This window comes from Hibiscus syriacus, unplaced genomic scaffold (assembly GCF_006381635.1).
Source record: "Hibiscus syriacus cultivar Baekdansim isolate YM2019G1 unplaced genomic scaffold, ASM638163v2 tig00110627_pilon, whole genome shotgun sequence".
NCBI lineage: Eukaryota > Viridiplantae > Streptophyta > Magnoliopsida > Malvales > Malvaceae > Hibiscus > Hibiscus syriacus.
In genome coordinates this window covers 681,921-703,745 of record NW_024062804.1, presented here as the reverse complement: position 1 = coordinate 703,745, position 21,825 = coordinate 681,921, and the positions used below count along the sequence as shown (strand labels likewise).

General features: G+C 31.0%; 2 protein-coding genes across 2 annotated transcripts; both read right to left on the bottom strand.

The window, feature by feature from the left end:
* Window positions 1-3,148: 3,148 nt before the first annotated feature.
* On the bottom strand, window positions 3,149-5,008 carry LOC120136390 (transcription factor MYB61-like). The gene is made up of 3 exons (XM_039152432.1): window positions 4,712-5,008; window positions 4,492-4,621; window positions 3,149-4,404 (listed from the first exon to the last, which is right to left on the bottom strand). Exons 1-3 carry the CDS (start codon window positions 4,842-4,844, stop codon window positions 3,486-3,488), a joined length of 1,182 nt encoding a protein of 393 aa, XP_039008363.1. The 5' UTR covers window positions 4,845-5,008; the 3' UTR covers window positions 3,149-3,485.
* Window positions 5,009-19,103: 14,095 nt separating this feature from the next.
* Window positions 19,104-20,586, bottom strand: LOC120136388 (transcription factor APG-like). The gene is made up of 4 exons (XM_039152431.1): window positions 20,419-20,586; window positions 19,811-20,339; window positions 19,600-19,731; window positions 19,104-19,513 (listed from the first exon to the last, which is right to left on the bottom strand). Exons 1-4 carry the CDS (start codon window positions 20,487-20,489, stop codon window positions 19,139-19,141), a joined length of 1,107 nt encoding a protein of 368 aa, XP_039008362.1. The 5' UTR covers window positions 20,490-20,586; the 3' UTR covers window positions 19,104-19,138.
* Window positions 20,587-21,825: the final 1,239 nt, after the last annotated feature.

The window sequence follows — 21,825 nt, the reverse complement described above, 5'->3', positions numbered from 1 at the left end:
ATCCCGAAGGTTACTTGCTAGGCCCATACGGAGAATAAATTCACACGAAGGCGTCGCTTTCATCCCCACTTAAATAGGGTTCGGAGCTCGGGTATAGAGCCTTTAGATGAAAAATCTTTAAGGGCTGAAATCATTAAAAAACGGTCAGTACAACTATTTACTTCGAAATATAATCAAAAGTAAGCAATAAGGATCGAAATGTTACCTTAAAATTTAAACTTACCCTTTTCATTAAAAAAAACAACTGGAAATTACCTTAGCCTGACTCACTTACGGTCCCCAGCGGAGTCGCCAAGTTGTCTCAACCGTCTTTCGGTTGGGCCTCAGAATTGGGCTTCGACTTGAAAAATGTGGATTGGAGTCGCCACCGATCATTTATTTAAAAATAAATGGGTTGATCGGATACCCTATTTCTTACCTGATCTGCGTCTTACCAGAAATATGTTGGGTTCGGGAGTCGGTTACGGTCAAGGAAGGATTAGCACCCTTGAACCGCCCTTTCGGTACTACGTAATTTCCAGTTGTCTTAATTAAGAAAAATAACAAGTTAAATTAAAAGGTAAAGTTTCGATCCTAATTACTTACCCTTGATTGATTTGAAAAAAAATCGGGAAATGTGTTAGATAAACAAGGTAAAGAAAACAAATAAGATACAAGGGAAAAATAAAATAAATAAAATAAGTAAGTAAGATAAGAAAAAAATAGTAAAGTAATAATTATATATAGTAATATTTGAAAAAAGGAAAAAATATAATATATATATATATCAAAGTATTAATAAAATAATAAGCTATATATGTACACCAAATACTTAAAAATAGAAAAGCTACCCTCCTAATTCACCGAAAATGGGGGGCTCTAGTAAGAAATAAGACAAAAAAATGGGCCCTCTAGGTTAGTAGTATATAATATAATGTTTAATAATGATATGATAAAGACACAAGGTTTTTAAAAAAAATAATAATATAATAATAATGAATAAAAAAACGAAAATAATAAAAATAATATAAATATATAAAGTTATAAGATATATTACATAAATAAAGAAATAATCAAATAAAAATAATTAAGAATATATATATTCAATAATATGTATATAAATAAACTATTAAAAGTATAAAAAATATATACGACTAGATAAAGATAATTTATATATATAGTAATATTAGACTTATAAGTAAAATATTAAAGAAATATATATAATAATAGTAATAAAAATAGTAAAAAATCAAATGAAAATAATTTAATATATATATATATATACATATAATAATAATACATGAATAATAATAAATGAATAATATCCATATAATAAATAAAGGGACTAATATAGATTTTTAAAAAGCTCTTCTCCTCTTTTAACCGAAAATCAAACCGATTTTTAAAAAATAAGCCTCGGGGTAGATCTAGGTTCGAAACTTCGAAACCCCACCCATTTTGATCATCGGCACAACCCACGTTTTGGGTTATTCGAACCAAATATCAAGAACAATAACGTGCACATGCAAAAGAAATAAAAATGAAAATGCTACCTTTTATTTCCTTTTCGAATCCTTTACAATAGCTTTGCTTTTGTATCTTCCCGTGCTTTCCTCTATGTTTTGTGTGTAAATCGTGTCTTCAAATGGTGAGTTACAATGGCTATTTATAGTGCTTGTGGATCCTATCTTTAGGAATTTAAATAATAGTAGAACTCTATCCTATTTTTAGGAGTTTGAATCCTAGCAAAATTTTATCCTATTTTTAGGAGTTTGAATCCTAAAATTCTATCATATTTTTAAGAGTTTAAATCTTAGTATGACGAAAAATGTGTGTTGACACACATCAACGTTTTAGTATCATTTATTTATTTTTGCAATCACGGCATGATTGACTTCTCTCCAATTTTTCTTTGAATTTGAACTCGTTTCTTATATGTACGCTCCCCTTATTTGATTGTGAGTCACCTTCCCATGTACGCTCCCCTCTATATAAATCAGTTGTCAACATTTTCTATCACTATAAACTATGAATTTAATACATATCATATAATTTAACCATTTTTAATCTTTAAACTCGTTAACTGGTCTTGATAGTTAAAGAGAATATTGTTCTTCCAATAAATCATGGGTTTGAGCAATTGTATCTATAGAGTGTGTATGCATTGTCAATAGTTAATAAAGATTCTGAACAAATACTACATTGTAATCATTTAAAATAATTAAAAAATATATTTTTAAAATTTAAAAATTCAATATTAATTCAAATAATAACAATTAAATTTGTTGAGTCAAATATGTTGTTAGTTATAATATTATACATAAGTTATGATTCAATTCAAATTCTCTAATTTATCACTTTAAGTCCTTATAATATTTTTTTATTTGATTAAAAAGATATGAATTTGAATTTGACAAAATTTAAGTGTATATATTAAATAATCCATAACTCAATATATATAACATGGACTAGTGGCATAATTTGTCCAATTAAATAACACCCAATTTGTTTTATAGCTATTCTTTCCGTATTTCTTACTTGAGAGTGGCATAAAACCCTTATTTTCTTTATTAATTAATCTGGTACTTACCCAGAGTAATTATTGTTGTTGTTGAAAAGCAGGAGTTATGCTCTTTATAGTCTTGAGAGGGCCAATGGTGAAGGTTTCCTCTAAAATCTCAAGTATAATAGCATGATAATTTTATCTGATATCATGTTAAATTTATTTAGTTATGTGCTGAATTACTAGTTGATTTGATTAAATATTTTTAATATGATAAAATTAAAATAAGATTTATTTTAATTATAACTTAGCTTGCATTACATGTCTACATCGAATTAAATTTAAAATATTTTTTAGAAAATAATTCGATTTTGAAGCCCAACCCATCATGCCGGGCCGAATATTCTTTCCACTCGTGAACAAATTTATCTAGTAATATCATTATTTGTTTTTTTTCCAAAATAAAAAACTAAATGATTTTAGTAAAAATCTGAAACTAAAGTGATAACGCTGTTGTAAAGGCGATAACGATTTCTGTGTCCTCTAAACAATGATAGACAAAGACAAGCAATTTTGAGTGAGGGAACTGAAAATAAAAAAGTGCTGACAAAATAACTTTCACGTGTTGTTGAATTAATATCAGTTTCCAACTTTTAAAGAAATGAATGCTTAAAACCCCATGGCCATGGACGAACCATATATCTTCTTCTTAATTTTATCAACAGTTGTTTACATATAGAATTCCAACATTCCAAACCTCGCATATGGCCATTTGCAAAGAGGCAAAGCAGACTAAAAGACACCGGAGCAAGCCTTATTCTGCAGAATTCTACCCCACAAAAGCAAGAAAATAAGCTAAAAACAAAGCGTGATTTGCTCACATATACTCAGAGATGATAATTAATCTTTGTATCAGACCTATACACGACAATTAAAGACCAAAAAACGAAAAGAAAAATCTGTGATGCACACCTGATATGTGAGAGAGTTGCATTAGTTCAATTCAAGTTCCCCACATGCTAGAATTTTGTATAGGTTCTTCTTGCTGTTGATTACGAGGCCACATGGTGTTTGACGAATTATTTGTGAGGAAATCTGTTTCCGATTTGAAGTCGATGTTGTACATGGATTGTTGAGTTTGGTTCTGCAAAGCAGCCGCCATTAACAATGGGTTATTCAGATATTCAGCCCATTTGATTTCATCAGCTTGAGTTTCCATTAGATGAATTGGGTTTGGAGAAGCTTCTTTCTCTGGTGTGCTGCAATCTGCTAATCCCCAAGAGGAGCTATTGTTCTCGTAGAAAGAACCGTTGCTTTGTAGCTCGGTGCTGGTGCTGTTGCTGTTGTTAGCTGAGGCCGCACCGGTTTCCCAATAGTGGGAACCATTTACAGCTACGGAAGGCTTGAACCCCATCGGAGCAGAGGGGAACGGATTCGTGGATGGCGGGAGAAAAGTGGTCATCGTTGCCGAAGATAATTCGGAATCGATATCGAACGCTTGCCTAGTTTGATTGAACCAGAGAGTTTGGTTCGAGAGCCTGGCATTTGACGCATAGTTCAATTGTTGAATCGGTAGATGCCCCACCAAATCAGATGGCTGCTGGTCGTTGGTGTGGTTGTTTCCATTGTTGTTGTTGATGTTCATTGTCTTGGAGCTCGGAGAGCCTTCCATTTCCGATCGGTAACGTACATCTTGTACTGTAACTGACGTTCCAGTCTTCGGATTGTCCGAAGCCGTCATGTCCTTGCGGTTGGTGTGCTGTTGACCCTTGTTGTCTTCCCCATTTTCAACCTCGGAGAGGGGTTTGTGAGTGACAGGATCAATGCCCCTCTGCCTAAGCTTCTTCTTCAAGCAAGAGTTCCATAGATTCTTAATTTCGTTGTCGGTTCTTCCCGGCAGTTGTGCAGCAATTTGGGACCACCTGAGAATCGAACCAAAGCAAAGAATTTTTACATAAACCTGCAGTATAATTTATAAAATCATATAATGAAGAAAGAAAAAAAAATACCTGTTACCCAAAACTGCATGAAGTTCAATTATGAGATTTTTTTCTTCCTGAGAGAATGCACCTCTCTTTAAATCAGGCCTCAAATAATTAATCCACCTTAATCTGCAGCTCTTTCCACACCTCTGCAGACCTGCAAGTTTCGTCAATAATTCGGGGAAGTTAATGATTTAAAGAAGAAACCGACACGAAAAAAAGAGGTAAATTAGTGGGAGGAAGTTACCAGCTTGTTTAGGGACAGAACTCCAGCAGCCATGGCCGTACTTGGTGATATGCCTTAAGAGCTTTTCGTCTTCTTCAGGAGACCAAAGACCTTTCCTTAGCTTCTGCTTGTAACAGCAAGAGTGCCGCCCCATTTGTAGACCAGACCAAATCACAACGAGGAAGAAACGTTTCCTAAAACAGCAAGTTTCGCTGAATCCTAGGTGAGATATTGTCAGCAAACGACTAGGGGTCTGGTTTCTCAACAGTGTCTTTGAATGCTTTGGTAAGGAAAAAAAAGGGAAAATGCAAAAGAGAGAGAGAGAGAGAGAGAAAGAAAGGTGGAGGCCTAGAAAGTGAAGTAGCAACTGAGAAAAGGAGTTGAATTAATATAAGAGGAGACCTCAATGAAAGAAAAGTCGCATTCATCAAGTGTTATAGTTCTCCCCCACATCTTCTTCCATTTTATTTTATTTTTATTACAAAAGCAACGGTTGTCTGAAGATTAAAATTACCACGTATTATATATTTTAATATTTTAACTAATCAATTGAATTTAATGATAAAAGAGTGATTCTCTTAAAAGATTTTATTTTAAATAATTATGTTTATAGAGTGTGTAAGTTAGTAATAGATCAAAAACATTTGAATAAATATTACCTTATAATTAATCTTAAATTATTCAAAAAATACATTTTAATATTTAATACGAGTACAAACCAATTGACTTTAGTGACTAAAAGAATAATTGTTATATCAAAGTTATTGGGTTCAAGCACAACGTTCACAAGGATGTTTAAAAATTTATTATCAAATAATTAAAAATCTTTTAAATAAATATACTCTATTCGTCCCACTTAATGTGTTCCTTATTAATTTTTTAAAAATAAAAAAAATTAAACTTTGATCATAATATTTCGATAGAACATATTTTGTAATTATAAGAAATAACTTATAACTATCCTAAATTAATTAAAAAATATTTAATACAAAATTTCGGATTACAAAACTCCAACTCGAGATGATATTATTTAAAAGAAATCGAGATAAGTAGTCTGAGTTGCATGTGTCTCATCAAAGGTCTGAGAATGTCCTGTGCAGGGATGGTAGGGCATTTTTTGGGGCCTGATTTATTATTCTGACACGAAAATGAGAAACACAGGTTTAACTTCAGCCAAGTTCAAATGGTAAAATTTCTGTTAACGGTAAATCTCTTTTTACACAAGTCAAAAGTAAATAATTTATGGTGCTTAAATTCGAAATGTAAAAACTTCTCCGCTTCTGCAAGAAATTACTGTCGCTTTGCTTATGCACACAACACAAGTTGTTTACTCCACCAGCAGTTTTGGGGAATTCTTGTGACCATTTTGAGCAATTTATATCATTTCATGGAAAAGAACAAATTATTCATTTTTGTTGAGATTTCACATATAAGAATGTGTTTGCTGTTTTTGATTAATTCCATTCAGTGTTATAACTTGCCTTACAGTTTCCAGATTGAGATTTAGTACTAATTCCCTTCCTCATCCTTTGAAATTTGGAATCCTTTCTCCTCACGGAAATCATCGAATTTGAGAAACAGATCATAATTGTTGTCCTCACATATTTACTTCGTTGAATGCGACTACGTACTCTGTTTCTTTATTCCTTTTAGATCTATTTTTTAATAACTTTTCGAACTATATATATCTTATTAACTTTAGTCGTTTAATTTTTTTTATTAAAAGTATGTTTAATATTTTAATTTATAACTATTTACAGGTTATTTGTTTTAAAAATCGTTATTTTTCATTAATGAATTTTTCAAGCTTCTAATTTTTTTTATTTCTTCGTCTCGTTATCATAAGTAAAATTGAAATCTTTTTGACTATTTTTTGAGTTGAATTGTTGATTTCACTTAATAATAGAATAGTTCTCAATATCGTAGCGTTTTGCACTAATTTTTTGGACTTAATTTATTTTCATAAAAAAATAAGAACAAAAGAGTGTATATCAAATTTGATACAACAGAAAAGATTGAAAAGTTGAAGTACTTAAGACTTATAATTTTTCGATTTCTCAAAAATAAAATAGTTTTTTTTTAATTTCTGTTATTTTTATTTTTCTTCTTTAAAAATCGTAGAGAAAAAAAAGGGAAAACGAAGAAAATCCACTTTAATTAAAGCGCATACTTAAATAAAACTTTAACAAAGCCAAAAAAATATAAATTTTACTATTTAAACACTTATTCTACTATTAAACCTTCCTTTCATATTACCAGCTAATATATTTCAACGCCAATGAATATTGATATAAATGTTTGGAATTCAAAATTTAAATTTATAAGGTTAAGTTCAAATTTTATTACCGTCACTCTTGATGAACATTTTCAACTAAAATCTTGTGTCGGGTATTTTTAACAAAAAGGTATAGCTGAAATACCAAAGACCCAATAAAGCCAAAAATCCTCAGGTACTCGAGAAACCAAAAGTGAATGAATGTATTTTAAGCTTTGAGGCGACTGGTCATGAATTCTGACGACTGCAAATAACTTGAGGGGCTGCAAAACAGAGGGTACTCACCAATTACAATATACAAATACAGCAAGAAACATTGGACTTTTCAACCTTCACGAATGATTGAAAATTAAATACAAATTATCCTTTTTGATTAATGTCCATGTTATTCTGGGTAAAACAACCCCCCCCCCCCAATGCCACAACTTTACTGGTTTCGGCCGTCCATGGACAAGACAAGACAAGACTTCCGGTGAAAAGAATCTCAAATGTTTGCTGGAGTTTGATTTGCACAATCCAAAACCTTTTAAAATATTTTATATTCAATCATTATGATGATTATAAGATTATTGCACAAATGCACGATACGGCAAACAATTCTCGGAAACTCGATATTTAAATTCGTAAAAAAGAAAGCAAACTCTGAACGTTGCATATTAAAATAACAGAACCAAATCCTTCTGCATCTCTATTCATAAATCCAGACTTTAACTCCCTAATCCCTGCTGTTCCTATATTCCTTTTTTTTCTTGTTCGTCTTTTTATTTAGCCAGCCAGGACGAAGGTCATCATATTAAATTCCCAATTGACAGATGGTCAATTAGTAACAGTTTGATTTAAAAAGTACAAATTTTCTGCAAAATTTTAAAATTCCAGGATAATGCATCGTTGAGATTTTAAAATTTAAAAAACCAGTGACCAAACTTAAATCAATAAAACAATCATGCTTAATTTACATCATGAATACAAAGAAAGCAAAGACAAACAGGAGTTAGGAGTATCCTCCTCGTCTTTTACGGTTTGCTAAATGTGGTTTGATTTAAGTAAAAGTATTAAAATTATCCTTACTGATTCTGAACTAATTGTAAGTTTTTATGATTCAAATTCAATTTCAAAAGATACCTTTAACTATGCATGTAGGAAGGTTTATCTTACAAAGACATATCATTTGGCTCTCATTTATTTGTGACAAATCGTTTTAGATTTAAAAACATTTTCTTTAATTATTGTTTGTATATTTAAAAACTTGAGTTGTAACGTCTAGAAAAATATAATTTTATATAAAAAGGGGTAATTGTGGGGTCTTCATTTAAAACTAGAGTCGAAATGGAGGTTGTAATTTGGCTATGTATAAAAAAGGATGCTGGTTGCGATAATAATCATAATTAACAATAATATATTCTATATCTCTATTATATATTTATCAAAACATATTTGAATAATTCTAAAACAAAAACTTAGAAGGCTTGAAAAATAAATAATTTAAATTTAAAAAAAAAAATCAGGCAGGCTGGCTGGGGGCGTTGGTGCTGAGGCATTGGAGCGCCTGAGGCTGAGGGGTTCGAGGACTAATTTTTTTCTTCTGATTTTTGGATAATCCGAAATTAAAATTTCATCGATATATTTTTGATTTGATTATCCGATTTTTGTTTCGATATCTAAACTAAATTATCTAAAAGTTAAATAACGAATCAGATATCCAAATTTTTATATTGAATCAACAGATGAACGGATCGAATCGATCGAATCAATTTTTTTTCCGACCTCGAAAAATAAAGACGGGCATGACCCGCATTGAAATTGTGAGAACGTAGGGCGGAATCTTGATAAGATGGTTAAATAAACAATGATCATAGAACTTATTGAATGAACTAGTGATTAAAATATTTTTTTTAGATTTAAGTAATTAAGTTAACATAATATGTATATATCAATAATTAACAAATTATAAATATATATTATTTTATACTCACTCTAAACTACTTAAAAAACAAATGATTATTTAGGCGGCAAAACAATACTTTAACATCAATTATTTTTCTTTCATCTTGTTTTTGATTCGTTTGGCGTGTAACATAATCAATTCACACATTCCCAAACACTAATAATTGCTTAAAGGAGGCCCATGATTAGAAGAATAATTCGGATATTTTAAATCCCAAATTTTTAATGTGTGAATTAATTTGAGAGATTAGAAGATCAAGGGCTCATATGGACTTCATGTGGATCGGACGGTTGAAAATGAGTTAGTGGAGTCAAATATTTGGAGTGCATGCATGCCAAAATTATACGGAGAGAACAGACGGTGTACTGTAGAGAGAACATATATCTACGCCATCTTTATGGGTCCCAAATGTCTCTAAATTATGCATGGTCTTGGGAACGGAAAAGGGCCTACATATCATTAATTTAACGCTTATTTTTTACCCTTTTCAGTTCAATTACATATAATATATGCTATAATATATATTTATATATAAATTGAAAAACAGATAGAAAATATGTAAAACATTATCAATCTAAAAATTATAACGAAGATATAATTTATTTAATTACGTTAATGACAGGTAATTAACATTTACGAATATATTAAACTAATATTATAAGAAAAAATAATTGATATATATATTTTGATGTGATAATAAGATAATATTTATTCGAAAAACTTTTAATCATTTAATAATAAACACTCAAATATTTTTATATACGCCATGTTTGAACTCAAGACCTCCGAAGATAATAATCATATTTTAATTACTGAGATCGTTTGATTCTACATATATTTTTTAAAATTCAATATTAGATATAATTTTTTAAAGTTAACAATTAAAAGTCTCAACCATCGATATTGAATGCTGTTGTGAATACATACGCATTAATATACGGACTTCTCCACCACAGACTTCCTCATCATTCCATTATCTTCTTCACTATTTTCTTATAAAAACTATGTTTTTCTTTCTCTTATTTTCAACAACAAATATGTCATTAAAAACAATTATTGTTGTCCAAAAAGTGCAATTTCGATATTCTTTGAAATAAGATATTTTTATTCACTATCCATTTTGTTGTAAATTTATAATTATTGAATGAAAAAAAACTTTAATGTTTATAATTTTTTGAACGAGAAAAGAGACCAAAAGGCCGATACAACTAGGCAGCAACTAAATGGCTAAATACAAGACCATAAACAAGGCTCCTATCTTAACAGCATTAAGAGCTGTTTCACATACAACGGTTCCAGCATCATAATTCTCTGCAAGCTTCGCCATATAGGATCATGGTTCATTTACTTAATGAAAAATGGTTTTAGTTTTATATAAATTTAGGAATTTTAGATGAATAAAAATGAGTGACTGAAATTTATATTATGTGATTGGATCCTATCTTCTCTCTCTATATAATCAGCAATACACATAAAACCCAAATACAATATCTTCTAATCATAAGATTCTCGTATTTTTTTTAGATAAATTTGAGTGAATACAATATAGTATTTGTTAAAAAACTCTCAATCATTTGACAATGAACACTCATACTTCTACATATGCAATACTCGAACCGAGACATCAATGGTTAACAATAAATTCTTTAATCACCGAGGTCGTTTGATTCGCTCATTCCTTGTATTTTATCTACTTATAAATATATTTGTTTAATTATTTGAATATATAAAAGTGGTAGGAAGATGATTAAGGTTGTTTTATGTATCCGAAAGAGAGAGAGAAAAAACATTGAAAAAGTCCATCGTTTAGCAAATTGCGTTTATAAAGTTTCATGCACAGACAAATATTCCTTTATGTTGTTTAAGTCTATGTACCAACAACAAAACCCTGTCCATTGCACAATGGCTACAAGCATCTTTCAATTTTCTTTTATTAATTGTTTTCTCATAATTCGTATTATAGCTACTTTTCTCTATTATATTACGAAGGCTTCCTTGACCTTAGTACTGTCCCAATTCATATACCCAACAATATCAAATTATAAATTATAAAAAAAATCATATTTTCCATTACAAAGAAAACAAAACATACTTGTAATTATATCTCAATCATGTCTCATCATTCATTCGTGAGCTCATCATATGCTTGCACATGAGCTGTTTTCTATAGTCAACTAATATATAAAAATATTAATGAATGATATCGATATTTGGCACCACTAACACCAAGGACTTCCATGGCTGGTCCTGCTTGGCCTTTTTATCTTGTTTTCCTTTGTTTTGCTTTAATTAATTAGTTCATTTTTCTTTAGTTTACTGCATTGATTTGGGTTCCCCAGTTCCATCCTTTTCCAAACAAGGAATTCATTTCCCCCCTTGAGTTTGGGGGCTTATGAAAATAAATATTATTTTAATTACTTGCTGCAGGCTTTAATTTGTACAGCATCATTCAACGTCATGATTGGTCATCCCCTCAAAATGGGAAAATTGTAGTTTGGGACCTTTAAAATTTATAAATTTATTAATTAATATAATAAAATTACATTTTAAACCTTCTAAAAATTAAGATAGGTTTGAAACAAGGGACCCCATCAACCCCTAATGAAGTTCCTTACTTTGCAAACGTGACCTTAGTTTCTATAATCTACACTCTAAAATAGGGATGGGTCGAGAAGACTCAGTCATCTCCTAAAAATTTTAAATTATCATATGTTTCAGTTTTTTTTTTCTTTGCATTTATATTGATAATCTATTCTCATTCCCTAACATTTTCAAAGTTTACCCCATTCCAAGCATGAAACCATGCCTCAATCGTTACTCTTTGAGGATATGTCACATTCATCTTATCACCTAAATGACCCAAGACACTGCTGACTTTTAGTTCAGACAACATTTCATTATTTTTAGTAATGAAATTTCGTTTTTACATATACATAACTCATTATATGTCATTATTATGATTGACTCACTTGTCTTGCAATAAGACTTGTCATGTCTTGATAGTAAGGAGTGTGTAGCATTTCTAAATGGTCCATTACTAGAATACCCTTTTGTAAAAATGTTGTAAATAATGTATATATACATGTAAATTTAATATAAAATTGGGGGGGGGGGGATGAAGAATTGAAGCATATGGGTGGGACTAGTAATCAAGCCGTCATTATTGGAGTTGGACCCCTCCTTTCTCCTCCATATAGGTGATATATGGTGCATTTGGGATGTAAATATATGATTGATTATCATTAACTATGACATGCATTGCATGTCAAAACATAGTTTGTACCCTTAAAAATAGCACATTTGATCGAGTGTATCTTAATTTAATTGGCATTATTATTAATTTAACATTTTAAAGATTGTAAATTTGATTGTATTTAAATACATATTGAGTGTTGATTTAAAGGTAAGAACTACTTATTAAAAAATCACTTATATTCTATGTAAATTAGTTTTACCTTTTTTTCTTTATTGTTGGATTAGTGAAAATGAATATATGGGATTATTTCTTTCTTACTTTTATTTGTAAAAATATCCTCGTTTATTATTATTAATTATCTAGCACAAATCAATTTACATCAGTGGTTAAAAGAATCGTTGTGTGTTCCTAGAGGTCACGGGTTTGAGCACCAACGACTGTAACGGTGATTAAGCTTTCATTGTCAAATGATTTAAAGTATTTAGAACCGATATTACTTTGTAATCACCTTTAACTTAATCAAAAAATAAATAAATTAATCATCCAATTTATTCATCAAACGAGACAGATTTGTTTTACTACCTCGACTTTAATATAAAAATTAAATACTTTTATTTGAGCTCAACTCAGTCCGACGTTTGATGATTCTCCACTCATCTCGAATATATTCTAAATTTTGAGATAAAACACGTCTATGACTCGTCACAAATAATTATCTAAGTCAAACTTAATTAGAAAATATAAAAAGATATTATAATAATTATTTGACTCAAACCGAGTTAGAAATTTTTTACACTAAATTAAAAAATGCTTCAATCCCACATTTATCTTAATAAAATCCAGTCATTTTTTTGAATTCAAATTAAAAAAAAAGTCGTATAAAACCATATCAAAATCCATTAAAGAGGCGCAAGAAAGATCCTTTTTAACATGGCTCGCTCTCCAACACGTGTGCGTTATGAGGGGCTCATCAACCAACTACCATCGTCAACGGAAATCCCACGTCACATCTCCATCCGTACGTCCCGAAAGGTTTTTTTTATCAACTACAAGAGGTTTATTGCAAAGTAAAATTACTTTTTTAAATTAGTTGTAAGTAATTTTAGTATATTTGAACTACTCGATTATGATGATTATAGTTAAATTTAATATATTATTGTTTTTTTCCTAAACAAATTTAAAGAAGAATATCAATTTGGATAGAAATAATGCGAGAGGATATATATTTATTATATTGACAATATGATTAATTATCTTTATGGTTCGTCGTTTTTTAAAATCCAAAATACATCTCAATAAATAATTTCCGTTTATATGTCTTTATTGTTTGTACTTAGCCATGTGCCGACTTACAATCAAATATTCGTTTTATTATACTAATTATATTGAACTCCCAAAACTACACGGTTTGAACTTCACCTTAATCATTGATTTTTTTAGGTCAAATTTTTAAAAAAAAATTGTATAAAAATTAATAATTAATTTTAATATTTGATTAATGAATGTATAATATAATAATATGTAAGACAATTATAAAATGACTAAAATAGTAACAAGGTACCTCCAATAAATTTCAATAACTAGTATCATGGACACACTTTGATAAATTATTTTACGCAACTCAAACACAATAAATATGAAGTGGTTACATACGTCTATTAATACGAGAGAATCAACTTGAGAATTCAAAACAGATAAATTATTAAATAATTAAATAATACCTTATTGAAAAGATTAGAATAAATCCAGCCCTAAAAGAAGAAGAAAAATTACTAAAATAAGATAAAAATATATTCTAAAATAATAAATTGGGTTATTTTAGTCTTGACGTTTGCGAACGGAGCAAACTAGGTAGTGAGTGTCGCTCTTGCCTCTACAATACCTGATCTAAATTAGTTGATCAATAGATCAGATACCGATTGTTATAAAAAATAACATATGCATCTATTTACTATTTTCATAAGAAAACGAGAAGGCCCATTCCAAAAAAAAAATTGTAAAATAAAACATGGAAAATGAAAAAGAGAAAAAAAAAAAGAGTTGAAAGACAAAATATGAAGATATAAAAAGATTGAAGACTGATCCAAGTATTATTATTACCAGTATATTTAAAAATTTTAAGTTTAAATTTCATTAGGTGTGGGTTTAGTTCTAATTATTTAATATTTAGTTCGATATATTAAAAAAAACAATTCGGGTTGAGCTAACTTGAGATAAAAATATCACTAATTCAATCTTGACTTAAATTATGCTAAACAAATCACCCGGTCCATGAATATGCTTACTTATTGCTTCTTCTTAATTTTATTTATGAAAATAAATTTGTTCAAAAAAATATTTATGAAAATCAATATGGCCAGTATATTTCATCTTTTAATTTATCTTTACCAAAATAATTAACTTATTATTTATAAGTATATATATTGTCAAATGGGTTAGGATCCACTTACACCTAGGGTTAAACTTTTAGTTTTATACATTTTTAGGATCGTTGGATGAGGGGAAATCAAAGGCTGAGATTAACTCATTGTTTTTTTCTTCTTCTAATGAATATCTTCACATTTCCTACTATTAATCTCAGCAATGAATTTTTCTTCATCTAACGGTTCTAAAAATGTGTAAAATTAAAAAGTTTTACACTATGTAATTGGATCTGACCCTTGTCAAATATGATTTGCTGTTTTCAACAAGGTTGTTCCGTAATGGTGATGATTTGGACAAAGAAATGAAAAACTGAAACATGGAATATGCTGCTTTTTCTTCTTCTTGTTTTTAAAGAAAGAACAAAGAACAAATTAAAATGATTGATTTCATCTTTTAAAAGTACATATATATATATATCATTGGTTGCGTTAGACCTCCTCAAATTACATTGTAATACTAGATGTTGATAATTATAATAGAAACAATAGTAAAATAACAATAAAAGGAAAATAAGAACATTAGAAATTTTACTATGTAAAAAAAAAGTGAGTATAAGAGGATTATAGCTATGTATGATATAAGGGTTTATCAACTCACATCTAACCCTAATCTCTAATATCTACTTATAATGTTAGATGCTTGTGTGACGATCTAATTTTTTGAGTTAACGTTAAAGTGTTGACTCGAATCACAATCATAGATGAATAAATTTATTAGAGCAATCGAATTTATTAGGACATGTTTAGACTTAATCCGGTGAGGATTCAGTTCAATTGAGTATAAAATTAAGATTTTTGAATTGAGAATGAAATAAGAAGCACTACAAGGATAATTAAACCCAATTTTAAGACAGATTTAATTCTATTGTTTGGCCTTGTTTAGGGTCAAAAGCTGAAATTGGTGATTTCACAATCTCCCTTGATCTCACCAATCTCTTCATTTCATCTTCTCTTCCAAAGAGCATTTTCATTCAAAAGGGCAATCTTCTTAATTATTTTCAATCATTCAAGATTAAGGAAGATAAGGTTTAGCATCTCTAATTCATGGAGTTTTTTTAAAAAAAGTTAACCATCTTTTCCGAAGGATGATGTGAAGCTATCTTGAAGGTTTAAAGAGGGTTTAAGTTTTGAAAGTTTATCTAGATCATTTCTATTGTATCTTTATGCTTCAAATTCACTTGGTAATATTTATGAATTGTATGACATATAGTAGAGGGGATGTGTGCTACTAAATTTGTAAAGCTCATCGTTCGAATTATTTTTAGACTCAGGTAAATAGATTTTATTTTTGACAAAAAAGCATTATTGATAAGGATTCTCAGTATTTCACTACTCATCAATCCAAAGAAAAATTATCTACATAAATTGTGACGATAACATAACGATAAATTATAAATTGTGAGAATAAATGATAATATTGGATGCAACGTAACACATGTCACGTACTTTGAGATTTTTTCCCTCTCTCTCTTTCGTCAATCCGAAAGCAAATGATCTACATAATTATATATTCTATCATACCTTAGAATAACATGAACTTAGTTTAAGCTTCGTTTGGATGCATGAATGTGTTGCGGAAGAAAAAGATTTTCTGTCCATAAAAATCTCGAAAAGACACTGAAATGATAAAAAAAAAACCCTTAATAATTCATCACAAGAATTACGAATCAACAAGCAGTTTGAAAATAACAAAATGGACATAATAATCTTTGTGTCTTTGAAACAAAAATAAATAAATAATCATCTTTTTTTAACCCATCTCTGTCCGAAAGGGGTGACAACCCAATTGACAAGAAAGATCAACTATCAACCCCCTTTGTGATAATGGGATTAGACGTGCTAAAACCCACATTAAAATTCCCTTGTAATAATTTGTCACCATGAACTTGATGTCAACGGTCCAAGGGTTTGCACACAATTTACACCCATAATGTCCCACTCTCTTTCTTCTACCAAGTAAAATTTATTTCAGGAGTGATTTTAATAGTATAAAAAATATTATTTTTTAAAGATTTTAAGTTCAGATAATTATATTTATAGAGTGTATAATTGTTATCAATGTTTAAAAAAGATTCTGAATAAATAATTATATCGAATTGTGTGTATAAGATCACAAGAGTAATAAATTGTTTAGTGGTTGCCCTACATTCGTTTTTGAGCAGAGGAGAAGCACTTAAGTTGTTTCTTATGTGTGCATAAATTGAGAGGTCCTGGCAATGAGGGAGGGGTCTATTCAGGGGTGAGCCTTTAATGGGTGTGTATCCCACTAAAGCAGGGCCCCCCTTAGCATTAGAGGCGACATAAGCACATGCATTTGTCATGTATTAACACTAAATTTAAGATTGGTTTTAAGCTTAACCTGTAGCATGTGACCTTATCTTTATCGTTTTAGAATCCAAATCATCATATGCTTTAAGCTCTTAACATTGCTTTTCTACCATAACAACCCTTTTTATGAGATGTAATTGATTGAATGCATTTTTTTTTATAATTTTTGGATTTTTTTATAAGTATTTAAAAAATATATATTTAAAAATTGAGAACTTTTTTAATTTAATTTATTTTAAAGAATTTCTGGTTGAACTAACCTAATAACGGTTTATAACTTTAGGTATCAAATTGAACTAGAGAATTACAAGTACCAAAATAATAACCATGTACAACTTTGGGAGCTAAAATAACATTTAACGCAAAAGAATTTACATGCTAAGATAATAATTTTTGAAATAGGCATGCTCTATTTTTTGTGTGTGGAACCAATCCATAATTTAAAACTTTATTTAACATTAAAGATGAAATGTTAAAAAATAAAAGAGAATATAAGGAAATAAAAATGAATAACTTAATCAACCGATTAAATATAATTGCTCCATTTATGCTTTTAACTGATATATAGAGACTGAAAGTATGATGGAGAAATTGAATTTAATGAGAAGGAAGAAATTAAAACATAATTACAAGTGGGATTAACATATTTAACCCCCAATCGATCATCAAAACTTTAAATAATTTACATGCTTTTTTCCCATTGGATTTGCATCAAAGGCCCAAGAAGAGTCGATTACCAGCTGAAGGGCCGCATTATAAACGCCGAAGCTAAGCTACTAGAAACCTACACCAGCAGGTTGCCTCGACATAAACGGATTATATGTGTTAACGACCTGGGCTCCTACTAAGCAATGCCCAATGATGGGTGTTTTTGGGATGATGTGATTTGTACTTCAATCTTCCTACGTTAATATAGTAGGTTAGATGCATACAGTAGGGTTAAATCATCCAAAGAAAATACAAATAAATAATCTAAATTGTATAAGAATTTAAAATTTTTAAGAGTGCGATCGCCCTTTAGAACCCTCTTAATCCATTCATGAATACAATAATGAGGAGACTGTTAGTTGAATAGCAATCAATGCTCTTCACTATCGTGACAAAACTTATGTAAATAAAATGTTGACGTAACATATGTCATATGCATATTAATAGTGATATGACATGTGTCATATGTTTAAAATATGTCATATTAAAGTACTGAACATTAGTCGATTAACAATTTCTATTCAATCATGTATTATTTTACTCTAAAATGAGATATTGAGGTAAAACATATTCTAAAAAGAATAAGACTAAAAAGTTATTTTATCAAATGTTAAAGAACATTTTTTGCTATTTAATATTATTTATGTATTTATTATTTTAACATGTTTATTTGTTTTAACATTGTTTATTATCATCATTAACATTCATTTTAAAAATTTTAACAACATATATTTTTAATAAAATATCAATTTATAGGTGTCAAAATGACTTAATTTATGCATAAAGTAACCATTAAGTGATTTTAATAGTTAAAGGGAGCGTGTGTAAGGTGTGGTGTCAATAGTTAAGAAAGATGCTGATAAGATACTAACTTGTAAATTGTAATCACTACGTATTATTAAAAAAATGAAATGTTGTATAATTAAATCTCAAACTTAATTTTGACCTTAAATTTAAACGCAAATGAAATTATCTTATTTTCAAATAAAATAACAATTTTATAGATAATCGATTATTCTTAACCTAAAATATGTATATGAACTTTTCTTTTTGAAAGCTTGAATAATGATTCATGAAAAGCTACCTTCAAATCTAAAAAGGATATACTGCTACTTTGTCCCCCACGTATATCTATATTCAGCGTGATGAACTTTTATGTTGGAAAGAAAGTAGTCTTAACATGAAGTTTATATGTCTTCGTATAATTACATGAAAAAAGAAGGAAGCTGCTGCAAATCAACCACTAGTGGACCCATTTTCTTTTGGAAATTAAAAACACTTGATCTGAAATCTTCACCTTGCTTAATTCTTAGTTTTCAAAGCTCGTCCGCAAGCTCAAAATTGATTAAATTATAGGCTCCTGCACGAATTATTTACATGTTAATCTCTTCTTTCAATCTTTATTTTCACTTTAAGTTTCATGAAAATCTATTTTCAACAAAAAAAATTCATATCAATTAAGAGAAAACAAATCCAAAACTGTAACCTGATGCGAGTAAGGAGACCTTAAGCATTGTTTCCATCTTTTCAGAATTGATTTGCTAACTCTCGTCATCAGTAGTTGTTTCTCGAGTTAATGTGTGAGACTCCAATCCATCGATGTAGACAAAGTAACAGCGGCAGCGGCTGCGGCGGCATTAGCTCGGGATACGGCGGGGGTCTGGACCGGTAGTTGGGCAAATCTCGCAGCAGCCAACGATAGGAGAGGTGATGGCGATGGCGGCATGGACGTTAATAACACCTGACCAGAGAAGCCAAGCATGTTGAGTCTAGCTTGGTTGATCGCCGGAATTAGTGAAGATGTCGACGGTAACTGTGCCATTTGCATTGCGACAGCCATGGGAGAATAACAACCACCCAAAGGCTGTGCATTTATATGTTGCATCGACGAAACCAACATAATCGGAGGCATATAAACACCACTACTTCCCAATCCCATTGACATCATCTGTTGGAAGCAAGATCCCATTGTTATTAAGCCATGTTTTTATATTTAGTGATCCAATCCAAGGAACGATATCCAAAGGCTCTAACCTGAACTTGAAGCTGAAGGGTTTTCAAGTACTCGATTGCTTCATCAAGCACCGAAGCTCTATCCACCTTATTACAGTTGGGTATGAGTTCTTGCAATGCACGCATCTTCTTGTTGATTTTATCTCTTCTTCTCTGCTAAAAATTAGATATATTTCAATTTACTACAAAACCTGAATATATATTTTTAGATGTTGGATTTGGCTGAGCTTACCCTTTCAGATAGGCTGTGAGTTTCTGGTTTTCTCTTTCTCTTTGAGCCTTTGCTTGGAGCGGCTTCCGATTGTTCATCAGGAACCCACTCTTTCTCCATGGATTTTTTTTCAAAAGAATTGTTTCTTGTTGGAGTACCAGAGCTCGGAATCTGGTGAGATTTTTGAAGAGCTGGAGATCTTAAGAAGATTGAAAAGTTCATCCCTTCACTTTTCTCATCAACCCTTGGTTTGATTTTCTCCTTTGATTGCTTGTAGCAAGATTGAGGCACCTGCCTATCGTTATTCATGGTTTGCTGAAGAATAATGTCGTCTTCTTCAATCTGGGGCACGTTGAGTCTGTTTGAAGCAACAATATTTAAATCCACGAGTCGTTTATCGTAACCATCCTCGTATAATTCAGGCAATCGTAGCTCCTGGTACCGGGTTTGCAGACAAGCTATGTTCTTCTTTCCGAGTTTCTTGGACGATAAACCCCGAATCAAAATTCGACCATTCTCCTGCACCAGCTCCGCCGCATCAGGATCACACCTGCAAACAAGAATGATCAGACGAAACACATTGAAAAACACACTGTTCAGCTATATATTATGTATGTATAGACACGTACGTGGATGGTAAATTACGCAAGTGACTCGTCATCCTCGGAGGAACTGATTCGAGTTTGTGTTTTTCTGCCATTGAAGGGTGAGATTCAGTAAGTATTTGGAGTTGACGTGAGTGATAATCTAAAAGAAAACCCGACAAGTTGAGCAGTTAAGCCGTCAGAAAAACAAGACGACCAACACCGAGAAAGAGCATCAAATCAAGCACCGGATAATAGGCTTTGATGAAAATAGGCAGTTGTTTGGGGAATTATTATGAGACAGGAGTGATATAATATCATGGAAGATTCCTAGTTTATGGGAAATGGGGGGCGTCCACAAAATTTAAGCTTTCTGTAATCTTTAAAATAAATGGTGTTCGGCCACGTTTACTGCCCCCACCACCGACGAAGCCTAGTGTTGGGACCACCGGAATTGTGGGATTTTACGCAACGCCTCTTTATCCCAAAAATTCCATATAATTAAAAATTCTTCCATCTTCATTCATAGTTATAAAATGACAAAACTTTCGAGTTAATGCTATGAAAGAAATTAATTCACGAGCTAATGCAATCCCAAGATTAATTGCTCAAATAGGGTGAAATCCACAGTGTTGGCCGTAGGTCGCCATGCACTCCGGGCGACCTTATAGGTCGCCATGCACTCCGGGCGACCTATCCTTGCTCAAACAGAGAGAATGAACGTGAGAATGAACGTGTTGCATGGCACATGCACATCCCAACACATAGGTCGCCATGCCCTCCGGCCGACCTTGTAGGTCGCCATGCACTCCGGGCGACCTACCCTCGCTCGGCTTCCCTCGGATTCCCTCGCATAGCTCGCTCGGTTTCCCTCGGATGCCCTCGCATAGCTCGTTCGGATGGCCTCGGATGCTCTCGGATGGCCTCGGTCAGATGGCCTCGGATGGCCTCGGTCAGATGGCCTCGGATGCCCAGCGTGTTGGGACGTGCATGGCACATGCAATCTCTTGTAGCTCGCCGGGAAGACATGGCGACCTAGTAGGTCGCCCGGAAGGCATGGCGATCTACGGCCAACACTGTGGATTTCACCTTATTTGAGCAATTAATTTTGGGAGTGCTTTATCTCGTGAATTAATTTTTTCCATAACATTATCTCGAAAGTTTTGCCGTTATAAAATATATCAGCATATTTAGAAACAGTTTAGAGCGTGTACATACATATTAATCACATAATTCTTTTTATTTAAAAGTAACTATAAATAATAAATATATTTTTAATTAAAAATGATTTTAAATTTTTAATGAATGCAACTATTTATTTTATTAATAATGTATAAAATTATATAATGTTAATAAATTATATATTCATCTTTTATTCTCAAATGTGGCTGAAATACTTAAATATTGTGTTTCTCTCGACCCAAGCTTTGCGATTTTTACACATTTTTATTC